This window comes from Lampetra planeri, chromosome 15 (genome assembly GCF_965212315.1).
Source record: "Lampetra planeri chromosome 15, kcLamPlan1.2.h2, whole genome shotgun sequence".
In the NCBI taxonomy this organism is placed as follows: domain Eukaryota; kingdom Metazoa; phylum Chordata; class Hyperoartia; order Petromyzontiformes; family Petromyzontidae; genus Lampetra; species Lampetra planeri.
Window position 1 is genome coordinate 1,943,292 of NC_136121.1, and position 13,135 is coordinate 1,956,426.

Sequence of the window (13,135 nt, forward strand, 5' to 3'; positions counted from 1 at the left end):
AGTGTGAAAACAACACTAAAAGTACTTTAATTAATAGTTGGTTTATAAAATCTTACTTATTCTTTGGTTTTTTCGGTAAAGTGATGTAGATAGGTTCAAAGAAAATAACAAAATATTGTTATAATAACTAAATATTGTTACTTTGTAATTTTCTTTGAACCTATATACGTGACTTTACCGAAAGACCCAAAGAATATCAATTCCTGCTGTTACGAAAGCTTTAAGTCAAGATTTAAAATCTAACTTAACCAGTAAAAGGCACCCGTTAAAATGGGTCCACACGAAGTAGGTAATTAGATTTTAAAATGGAATTAACTGGAATGCAGGACTCGTGAAAAAGAGTCCTAAGACTCTTCTGGATATAGTAGTATTTTCATGAACTCCAGGAGAAGAGTGGGATGGAAGAGTAGTGGTGATGGAAGGCTGATGCAGTAAGCGAAATAATGTATGTGGTGGGTAAGGATTTTAAGATGTCAGAGAGTGAAGAAGCTTCGTAAAAAATCTAGTCAATTTTAGTAATCTCAAATATAGATGGATGGATATGCAAACTCATTTGTAACGCGCACAGTGTGTGCTCACTCTTGAAGAGAGAAGATCACTCGTAGCAGCGAGGAACCACAGAAAAGTGGGAAAGGCAGCTAGGCGGTGGGAAGCATCAAATCTCCCATCCCAAGCTCAGCGGTCCTCTATATATTAAGGTGTTATCGGCCAACCATTGAGTATTTAAACGAGGGAGGAAACCGGAATACCTCCAGAAAAGCCACGCGTACGAGGGGGACAACACTCTGTTCAGTAGAGATGTAACGCATGGAGCTTTGTCCACACTTGCTGTACCGCCTTCTCCTGGTGAGCCAAAGCATAGCACCTCGATGCTCATGGGAAGGGAGTTTTACAAAATGTGCGTGATCCACCAACCCTCGTTGCCTTGACAGTCTGAATTACAGGCGTGGAACCACCCCCATCTGGGAAATACTTTGGAATAATACAAACGGCTCTGACTTCAGTAAGTTTCCACCCATGGCACATGTGTGACTGTAGTCACTGACCACATGGAGAGTCCTTGCCTCATTTAGTCTTGATTTGGTTTATAAGGTGCTGGCCATTTATATTACTCTACAATATTCGCGAGGGATACGTTCCGGAGATGCTCGTGAATAGCACATTTTTGCAGACAATTATATTGTCCAAGGAACACCTATCTTTTTTTAATTACCATAAATAGACATACATAATCTATTAACATTCTCTATCGTCACTTTATCTCATCACTTTCTTTCTCTCACACTCTCTCGATGCAGGCATGCAGAGTTCCAGATGCAATTCGCGGATGGTCAACATCGTGGATAGCATGTTCGTGAATAACGAGGGAATTACTATAATGCAACTGTCTCCAGATTATATGATGCACCATTTCCCTTTGATTTTACAGCACACGTTGGGAGCACATCTTATAATCTCTTACGTGTGGGATTGACACTGGGTACAAGTTTGGGCTACATCTAACTTTTTTTCCTGAAGAGTGTTATAATCCGGAAAATATGGTAATTATATTCTTAGAAATCATAAACAAATATATAGAAACAAATATTTAGTTAAATATAGAAAAAATATACAACCACTCTTTAAATGTATGTGTTCACTCTCGAATGTAATTAAGCTGTCGTTGTTTAGACAAACAGTCATTAATTACCACTCAATCTAGATTTAAAACGAATTTCTTTAACACTGCTTTTTTGTTTGTTTAGTTTGTTGTCCTTACCCCGCATCTCCGATTAGCCACAGTTGGCTACATACGGTGCAAAAGAGGTTCAACATGCATATCTTCGTTTGTCTGTTGGACGTAAATGACTGTGACTGTGGTTGGGCGAATTCTGCCTGATATAAAGCTTGAATTGTCTTCGTGGGTGGTGTGGCAGTCAGGATGCCGGGTCCTCCGGAGTGTGCAAGCACAATCTGCTTGTGATAAAATGTAACTCACTCCATTGTTTCATTAAGAGAGCAAAATAACTAAATACATTTTATATTTTTATTCTTATTTGTATTAACTTCATTATTTTTCTATCTAACGAAATAATCAAATAATATATTTATATATAGTCATGCAGTGTGCTATAGATGTGCACAGAGGTTGCTATAGAAAAGGCACGCGTACAATTGAACACCTTAGCTGGGTTTATGCAGAAATGCCGGAAATCCAGGCTTTTCGTTTTCCAGAGAGAATGGTTTTAATTTAAATATCGCATTGCATCATGCGCTGTGCAATAGCCAGGTTGGTAGAGGTGGCAGCGAGCAAGCCAGGGGGGAGATGCATTAAGCTGGGTTTGAAATAAATATCGGCAATGAATGATTCATGAATGATAACATTCATGCGACATAAATAAAACACACACATCATGGGAAATGAGTGAAAAAATATCTAAATGTCCAAAATAGATATTTTTTGGGTTAGATCGCGTAAATATAAATGTGTCGTTAAACCCGCCACTACCCGACATAGCCAATTAATATGATTTGTCACGTAAATAAAACATGCCAATTCGTTACTAGTACAGCACACTGGTGTGTTGAAGAGTGAACCCACGACAGTAATTACAACCAGCATCATCAGGCGACAGCCAGATCTAACCCAAAAAAACCTCTATTATGGATACTATTGATCATGAAAGCCTACGTGTTAAACTGATATATAAATGTGTTAACATTTTTAATTCATGCACTTCCTGCCCTCGACTGTGGAGACCAGAGGTCAATTGAAGGGATATCAGAGGTAGCTCTGTAATATCTGCTTCCGTGGGCAGTTCTCTAACAGGAAGGCAAGTACTACCATGTGAGAAATCCCAGTGGATACTTTGTCTCATGATGTGACACTGATAGCGCTCTTTTGACAACATCTGTGAGAAACAAAATTCATGCACTTTCGCCAGTGCTCACAATGGGAGTTCAATGTGTGTGCTGCAATAGGAAGGTAGCCAAAACCATGGCAGTGTAACTCATACACACAAATCACTATTGACACAAACTTACAGGAAGCATAAATTAACGTACTCAACCTAAATAATTAAAAAATAACAAATGAGTAGTTTAACACGTAGGCTTTCGCAACCGATATTATTCATAATAACGGTTTTTGGGTTAGATCGTGTAAGTATAAATGTGTCGTAACCCTCCACCACCTGACACAGCCAGTGAGGTTTGTCACGTAAACAACGGGCCAATTAGATACTACTTCAACCCACCGGTGTGTAAATCCACAACATATAAAATTTGAGTTCCATGACGTTTCGCTGGTAATTACATCCAGCATCATCGGGCCATTTGCCAGACTAGTGAAGCAATCCACCTTCTGATCTTAAATTAGTAGACAGAACGGCAGCCAAGAGAGGGAATACGATCAGGGACAGGTACATGTGTAGGGGTCTTACGGAGGAAATATGTGTCGAGCTGATATGTATGGGATCCTACGGGAAACTAGCACAGTGGGCGGGGCTACGTCAGTGCACGGGCAGGTGCCCTCTACGACGTCCGCGCTTCGGACGTTACGATCCCCCAGGGCCCCACCCCTCAGGGAGGGGGATGTATAAAAGGGGAATGTATCGGGGGGCTAGGGAGAGTTGGGTTAGCTAAGAAGAGAAGACGGAAGACGTCCGAGATAGAGCCCTGGTCTCCCCCTGCTACGCCGTCCTTGTCAGGACCGCGCAGGCTCGAGCCAGTGGCGTGGTGCCAGAGCCAGAGCCAGTGTTGGTCTGGACTCTGAGTACCGGGCCCGACTGACCAGTGTCGGGCCAAGATAGCCTCCCCTAGTCCACGAGAGGAGGACTCTGAGGCAGGCTAGGGTTAGCTAGGAGGTGTGTCCTCAGATAGACGGGTGAGGGGGCCGATACCCCCTCAAGTGTGTATGTCACAACGTTTGTTGTAATAAACCTCAGTGTGCCTCAACCCCGGGTGTCGACCTGTATTCGACGGTACTACACATGTGAGAATGCGGGAAAATCGCCGATCGTGCAAGAGTGAGCTGCAGTGCAGCTGCCAAATCAGGCACCGCGGTCACTCTCAGGTGGCCCAAGGAAGATCAAAAGCGAAGTTCCAGACACCCATTGGGGCAGCCGCGAATGTCTACAAAATAAATGTGTAGGGGTCCGTAGAATGAAAGACTGACAAGAGCTGGCGCGATGTAAAGATACATGAGCCGTTTTACACATCAGAGACTGCATTGGGCAAGACGCTTGACTCGAGGGGGCTGCGACAACCCCTTCCGCGCCCCTCTGGTGGGTGACTGCGCACACCTGCTCACCTGCTTTAAGCAATCACAAAAGGACGGAGGCAGGATTTAGCAGTCCATTTAAAATGCATGACCGTGGATAGCGGATTTATAATTTATTTTGGGTCGACGTTGTTTAGGTGCAGGTACATGCACAGCCCTAAAATTTCTCTCTCACTCTACTGCTGGCAGAAGGGCCTCTACTGGAGGGAGCTCTAGAGAACCCCTATAGAAGGTGTTTGGCTTTCTCTTACACTCTGGTCAGACATCTTGGAAAATGTGAGTGCCCGCACTTCATCCCATCACATGCAACCTGCAGATCGACGAACTCATTTATGCTGCTGGGTGGAAAGAGGCAGGGCCATTTGAAAAAGGTTCACCATTGTTTCAACTATTGTGCAGGGAAATCGAATTGGGCTCGTAATCTCCGGACTGTAGGTCCAGTGTGCTGCTAACCTTTACATCATGGTAGCAACCATTGTTGAGAGAATGTAAACATGATGATGGATGGATGGATGGATATGTGGATTATGAGCGGATGGACGAATGAGTGACCGAAGGACGGATCATGAACGGATACATTGACGATTGATGATGATTGGAAATTTATGACGATAACGATTGTGTTGGGGCACCTTGAGAATGCGACTCTCGGAGCCTGGGTACTCTCGCTCATCCTGCTGGTTCCACTGCTTCATGAAGCGCGACACTGCCGGGTCCTCGTAGTCCACGATCTGGAAGCCCGAGACATTTGCGCCACCATACTGAAACTTCTCCAGGTCGATGTCCGTGAAGCCCTGCGAAGCGACACAATCCGGGCCAACACGAAACCATCAAAACCGCTGCCCTGGCAGAAAAAGAAAAGTTACCATTACATTCCCCCGCACTGTTGGCACGCTGCCATGTGTTAGTATTCGGCCATGGGAAGTCTGATTAAGCAATGCCCTCTCTATGTCCTCCAACAAAGTATCACTCTGCTCTGCAGGGGTGTGTGGTTACATGTTGTATTTGATGAAAGCTAGTTGAATGTTGCCTAGTTCATGGAAGGAATGATGTGCGCATAGCTTAGTTATCAAGAGTAAAACAGTTTAAGTTTAAAATCAGCATCATCATCAACCGTGGTCTATCCACTTGCGATGTAACAACAATCCACCCAACACCTGCACACGAACGATTCCATCGCTCCATCTCCTCGCTAGATGTTCTCTCAGACACGTTCCATTCCTTGGCTGCGACTGTTATTATATGTGTTTATGTAGACAACTGTGCTAACCAGTGGTGCGGGGGAAGGATAACAAACTGAACACAAAAAGCAGTTATAAAGAAATGAGTTTTATATCTATATTTAAAGTGCATAACTTCTGGTAAGCTTTCTAATATCGGAAGGAAGAGCATTCCAGACGGCCGAAGAAATGCATCTGAAAGCGCGCGATGCGGTGGCCGTCTTTGTATGATGGCCAGCCAAAATCCACTGCTGCGAGGACAACCGGAGTTCGTGTGATTATGGTTTATGCTGTTTGACTAGATCAGCAAGGTATTGTAGTTCATTTGTGGCAAGCATTTCGTAACGAGTGTTATTGGCCATCATCCCCTCCGACAATACAGGGCATTCATTGTGATTTCGTTTTTTTTTTCCAATTGAATACATTGTTGCATAGTTAGATTGAAAAAACCCGCCAAAAAACGAAATTGATTAAAATCGGGATCAGATCATTTAATAAGCAAAATATATTTAAACAAAAACAATTAACTTGTAATTAAATTAATAAGCGCCATCAAACAGAGTCACTTGTGTGTAGAATGGTGAATGTCCTGGTAATAGAAACAACTCCACATGGTAACTAAAGGTCACGTTCGTAGCAATGTCCTGGTTCTCACCTTCAGAAACACATTTTATTGGATATATCTAAATTATAAAGCCTATAAATTGGAGATGATCTTATTTTTACACATTCAACAGTGCTGATTGCTACTGACCACTTGGCGTTTTAGATATTTGAGCCTGTGCTCAGCAATCATAAAAATACATCCAGAAAATGCGTTGTCTCAAATTGGTCTGGAGATGTTGCATTTAGATGCTTTATAACATCAAAACTTCTAATTGTATTTGAGTACTATTACAAAAATGTACAATCGTTCGAAATTTACAATCGTTACACGAAACGTGTGAAAAAACCCGTTTAATTTTCGAGGAATTATTGGAAATAACAATCGTCAACTCTGTTCATGAGGTCAGCATGGTCTTGAGGTCGGCAATTCCTTTGACTGAATGAATACGAAGCTTGTAACAAAAATGGGGCACCGGTGGTGCAGCGATTGGCACGCTGCGCTATGAAACCAGGGGCCCGAGTTTGATTACCAGCCAAGGCGTGGCACCCCGCTTGCAAAAACCCACATTGAAGAGTGTGGTGAAGTATGGTCAAACAAGCCCGTGACTGACACGGCACGGGGAGGATTTTTTCCCGCAGTGGATAGACAAATGCCTGTGCATTATTGTTATATTATTGCTATTATTATTATATCCATAACTGATCGTCATTGCATGGTCAAGCACCAAACATTTGCTCTAAGCAAAGGGTGCAAACGAGTTATTGTACCACTGTGAATGCTTTAAATATTTTCCTTTTCAGAGCATTTTCAAAAGATTATCACAACTGAAATGTCCGAATAATTGTTCGCGAGTAATGAAGAGGAATAAACATTTTAATTGAAAATAATCTGCTCAACATAAAAATGGGCTTGTGGCGGCTTTTCTGAAACAAAAAAAATACCGTCTATAAAAAGAATAAAAACATACCACACAAAAGTGTTTTTTTGTTCAGTACATTTAACATCGGATTGCCAGCATAGATCTTGCGGCATGATGCGACACTACATCAAAGCAAAAATGAAGCACAGGTGGCACGGCTCGCGATAACGAGCAAAAGCTCCGCTTTAATAAATATAGAAACCAGGCGTTTTCACGCACGCCAGATTGTCCCATAATGTTCACACACACACTCTCTCTCTTTGCTGCTGCTCCGTCGAGTGTGAAAGCTGTCGATTTCATATTAATTTGCCGAGGGAGGATTGCGCCACAACACAACGGATACAAAATTACACTGCACGATCCAATCGAAGGACGTAACATCTTCTGTAGCCCGAGGTCGCTCTCTATGAAACAGACAACTCCACTGGATTATTTCATTCGGTTCGCTCTTGCAGGATCGTAACTATGTCAACGCGGCCGTGACAAAAAAAAACACAGCCTCAAGGAAATACAGCCCTGCGGAAATTTCCTCTCGACACTGCAAACGTAATTTCATTTGCAGGATCTTAAGAGAAGAAGGTGAGGCGGTGTGCTACGTGGTAAATTAAAATGTTTTACCTCGTTACACTTGCACTCGTCTCAGACGTTCCTCTACAAGGTGTGACGTGCCCGTCATTCGTTGTTTATGTACATCTACTGTCAAAATTATGGACTTGCTTTATGATCCCGTTCACACCTTTGAGAGGGTAACGTCCCACATTGTGATGACACCACAAGTGCAACGCGGCAGTCAGTTACAGCTGATGCTGAAATCAAAGTCTCGACTAAATTTACTAAGACAAGGAACATACAACATTTTATCACCTTAATACGTGTGATGATTTAATGCCAAAGCATTGCACGCCAATGTGATTGAAGATATTAAACGTTTATATTTAGCACTGGGCGAAACTGCCGTTGGGGCTGCATTGCAATGGTGTATAATAAAAATTGCCGTGTAACATTTAGTACCACGGTAGTTTAGATATATATTAAAAAAATATCTCAGCATAAACCTAACTACTCACGCCAGCATATTGAGAATTAGAATAAGCTACTTAATAGCATTCCCCACTAATACAACGTTTAACTCACTTTTTCGCCAAGTCCCCTCTAACATTATTCATGGCCCAGAATGTAACTTGAGTGGCTAGGTTCGCATTGCAGAGCACATAGCATTGTGCCACTGACATTTATACAAATTTTGTCAAAGAATTCAACCCTACAGTAACTTGACTCGTAAACTATTTATAATTCAAAACAACTCTCTGTGTGCCTGTGTTTATTTTCTCATTTCCATTGATGATGGTCAATGTTGGAATTTCTGATTCCGATGGCAATTCGCTTCACAAGGCAATATATACAATAGTGACTTCACGCCAAGTGGCACTCACACGGTGGTGCTTATTATACAGACCACTGGAGAGATCATTGGACGGGATGAGCTCACAGCTTGGAGAATATTTATTTACCAAATAATAGTTGTCATCACACCTTATACGGGCATATTAAAATCTGAATCCTGTTAAACCTCGCCTGGCATACAGGAGGTCGTGCCTTAGATCCCGACGCTGACGCCTGTGTGTTCTGCCCGTGGTCGTGTGAATTTTATCTGGGTCCTTCGGTATTTCCATCCACATTTATAATCAACATCGTGTGCTGCGGCTCTAAATTTCCACGTGATAAGCCACTTCGTTGAGCTATCATTTGTGGCCAGGTTGCTTCTGAAAAAGAGCTGTATGGTTCAGTGGGCCTTACCTGGTAAAATACAAATCTAAGAAAATATCGTAGCTGGTTGGTTACTGCTGCTATTTCTTATTTTCCAGTGACGTGATGAAGGCCATTATGATTGAGTAATTACAAGTAAATATCCATAATGGGAAAAGTATTCCAAGCCACAAAAAAATAATTTGCCATCGAAAGTGAAACCCCATGCTTGTCTAATGACTTCCTTTAATTTGCGTCAGAATAAAAAAAATACTCACATTTGCTCAGCTGAATTCATTTCTCGTGCTTTGTATATGAAGTTAAATTAATATTTCTATTATGTGCCAAAAGAATAACTTAATGTGTTAATATAAGCTAAGGTGACATTTTGTTCAACCTTAATTGACCAAAATTAGCATTATGCAAATAAGTTTATAAAAAAAAAATCTAATTTCATCACTCAGAGGTGCAGTACGCGTGACGTTACATATATTTATTGATTAAGTCCATAACTTAAAGCACATTTTAGTTACTGAGCTGCCGTAACACGCTGCCAAAGTGAATTAACTCAATACAAGGGTGTCTTACAAACCTGTGCCGTGTGCTACGATATTTGTGCAGAATTATTTGTGAAATGTGGCCAGGTGGTACTGTGATAAGAGCCCCTGACTCGCATTTGGAAGGTAGCAAGCTAACATTTCAGTCAGGGGCCAACCTAATCACATGAAGCAGTGGTTGTATTTGCCGAACAGAGGATACGTTTCCACCACTAGCGCACAATTGTCAACAGATTCGAACCCTGCCTTAAAATCATTCCGATGAATAATATTTTTTACGTGCAAATTTGGAGTAACATAATCTTTCCCCCTTTATCTTATCAACTCCTGAATGCAACTTCACCATCCTTTGTGGTCTTGCAGCGTAACAATCCATCTGGTTGTTCCTTATTCTGGGGCACCATGGTAGCGAGATGTTAACTGCCTCGCCTGGTATACATGAGGTCGTGGGCCCCATCCTGACCCTGACGCCTGTATACCTACGTGACTTTCCCGAAAAAAACAAAGAGTATTTTCACGTTTTCCCCATCGTCACATCGATCTTTGTGCGGGTCCTCTGGTTTTTCCCTCCACATTTGGCAGCTATAAATGTCCACATGGCAAGCCACCTTGTAGAGCTGACATTTGTGGCCAGGTCGCTTCTGAAAAAGAGTTATATAGCTCAGTGGGCCTTACCTGGTAAAACAAAAAAACAATTTGTGAGATAGTTCTCCGCTTCCATATATACAGTGGCTCTGCTCCTCCTTCTGTGGCTTCCCGCTGCTTTGTATCAATGTGCTCTCCATTTCATCTCTGCGCTCCCATCTCGTATAGTGCCCTGCACATCCGTCTGCAGAACTCTGCTTCCCACGTTCTCAAGATCTCTCCTCAAGGCGTGTCCCCACCACCACAGCCACGCTCTTCTCTTCTCGTCATCGATCGCTGCTTTCTTCATTGTTTCTCGAACCTAACTCTCTCTCTGGTAAAGTGTCGCCTTAAAACTTTCACTAGCCTGCTGATGGTTACGGTCACTCATCATTGACATACTGCCATCTCTTCTCCTTCTCTGTCCTGTAGCCACTTAGAGCCCACCATACATCCAATGAAAATTGCTCTTAATTATTAAATTGAGTTTGTATACAGCAGCATCAGTAATGCAACTGCATGACACATTGCTACTCAAATTCGCAACACACAGAGGCGTGTATATGTGATAAATGTTTACAGCTATTAGTGACGACTGTCTATACAGGCTGCCAATTTGAGCATTCTCCTTTTGTGCACAGCGTTCTGAGATTCAGTCACATTTAGACGCTCACCAAATTTGATATCGTGCCGGAGCTATCGCACACTTACCAGATGAGCCAGGATGTAATGGAAGCCACGCACATGCTTGCCCACACTAACAGCCTGCAGGAAGAGAATCGTTACATCAATCAGGGCGATGATTAATTAAATAAATACATTAAGGCACGAATACAGGCATGAGACTTATAGGGCCACAAACCAGTTAAAGCAACCACTAAAAAAAACAGTTAAAGCAACCACTAAAAAAACATCGATTAATCTGCCAAGTAAAATGGCAGGAAGCCGACGAGTGGTTAATTGTGTAAAAGACTTCTCAGCACGCTTTGTCCCTAATTGTCCCTTCGTTTAAAAGCTGAACTCTCTTTGTGCTTAAGTCAAAACTTTATTGCAGATCTGTTTTTGTTACACCAGAGCTAATTCGTACATGCGGATTTTTTTATTTGCACAACTCAGCAATGGACAGAAAGTGCTCAATATAATCCATAAGAGGTTTTCATTTACGTGATAAACCTTAATAATTGGCTGTCGGGTGGTGGCGGGTTTAACGACACATTTATATGTTTCCGATCTAACCCAAAAACCCCTTATGGATAATATTGGTCCTAAAAGCCTACTACAACGTGTTAAACTGCTCAATATAAATCGCCTCCTTCGTAATCGTATTCAATGAAAAACTACGTACAGCGCAAACAACCCCACTGAGACTTACACACAACACGTTCACTCACCCTATTTAGCCTCTGTCTTGCTGATGTTGACTGATGGTGCAATGTAGTCATTTTAGTCTGAGTTACCAAAGGAGAGGTCCAGACCAGGTTTAAATGTCAAATGCTGTCGATGTTGTACCTGGATATGAGTCATACCCAGGCAGCAAAGATTGTGCCTCAGCGTGCTAAGTGCTGCATATACACGATCGTTAGAACAATACGGCCCAAGGAGAGCTGCATATTCCGGTAGTCCATGCCAAGGTCGTTGTGTGCTTTGAGACTCCCATCCTGATGGACTGTGAGGAAGCCAGAAGATGGTCGTACAGCAAGTGTAGAACTCTGAGGTATCCACGAGGGTTGAGGTTTTCTCGAGGTACTCTGACGTTCTCCCAAACGCCTACTAATAGAACCAAACTAACCAAACATCCCAATGAAGGACCCTCCTGAGAAAGAGCCTTCATACCGTGCAGATTTTCTATTCTAAATATAACTCAATGCATCTTCTGAATATACGTTATAACATTACAATCGGCCATTGCTCCTGTGCAGGCAGTGCTGACCCATGGAGTCACCTCCTTTGAGGCACAAATAACTGCGACACAGTATGGGGAGGAGGATAGCTCCCAAGAACAGAAGGAGGGAGAACTAAATGTAACGGACAACCACTGGGATTAATAATGCGTAGGAATTCCCAGGACAGCTACAGTACCCCAGAGGACAATCCGAAGGCGCCACGGTTGCGAGATATTAACTACCTCGTCCAGTATACAGGATATCGTAGGTTGGATCCCGACCATGACACCTCTTTATTTGGAGTTTGCGTGTCTCTCTCCCCATGATCGCGTCGATTTTTCTCTGGGACCTCCAGTTTTTCCCTCCAAATTATAAACATGCATTTAGAGTATATTACTGCTATACATTTCCATATCATGAGCCACTTAGTTGAGATATCATTTGTGGCCAGGTCTATTTTGAAAAAGAGCTACGTAGCTTGGTGGGCCTTACCTGGTCAAATAATATTCAGTTCATAGCAGTTTAGAACCACGGACAAGTAGGTGGAAATCCTACTCTCCATACAAAATTAAATAAACTATCACTGTATTCACTTCAGCTTCCTACACAATAACGTCCCCGAGATGTGCCAAGCCTCACAGACCAACTCGGCACCGCTTTCCACTCTCCACCAACATTCTGTGGCCTATCCAGGGCCATGGGTCCTTACACCTTGTGAACACAGGAGGATGGATAGGAAGCCTCGCAGATTTCCCAGGGGTAGCTCACCTTAGACGGAGAACGATACTGGGACACCCAGCAACAGCCGGCGACCCCCAGTGACAATGAACGTACGCACGCGCGCACGTGGAAATTTCTTTCGCGCCATACGCAACCAGACCACTCGTTCAATTGGACCTGAGACATGATGGCATCCAGGCGCTCGGGCTCGCAGTCCAGCACGATGTTGTGCTGCTTGCGGGAGTCCAGGTCCTCGAGCAGGGCCCGGTATTCCTCGTCGTTCATGTTCTCCACGCACCGCGCGGTCATCTGCCACCTGCGCTGGGAGGCCTCCTGGATCACTTTCGCCAGCACTCCCAGGCCTGGATGCGCAAAGATCCCGCACCGCCACCCACCCCGCCGCCGGTGTGGTGACAACAACAGTCAGAAGGCCGAGCGAGCAACTACGAAGGCCGGCATGGTGCACGAGGCCATGGTGTGGCCAACACCATGCCAGGCCACCTTTGTCTCCACAATGCTGATGTTTACACACTGTAGCAAATTACTTGTAGAAAGGAGAGAGGGCAGGGAAGGGTGGACCTATAGGAGGTCCAAGACT

The 13,135-nt window shown here is 43.3% G+C and overlaps 1 protein-coding gene across 2 annotated transcripts in view; it reads right to left on the bottom strand.

The window, feature by feature from the left end:
- LOC144722603 (glutamate receptor 2-like) overlaps positions 1–13,135 on the bottom strand; it is a 214,702-nt gene that overhangs the window by 71,404 nt on the left and 130,163 nt on the right. For both annotated transcript variants that reach the window (XM_078600826.1, XM_078600828.1), the window contains exons 4-6: positions 12,715–12,899; positions 10,646–10,699; positions 4,894–5,055 (exon numbers count right to left, since the gene is read on the bottom strand). In XM_078600826.1, coding sequence (XP_078456952.1) covers positions 4,894–5,055; positions 10,646–10,699; positions 12,715–12,899 — 401 coding nt within the window. The remainder of the gene's footprint in view (positions 1–4,893; positions 5,056–10,645; positions 10,700–12,714; positions 12,900–13,135) is intronic.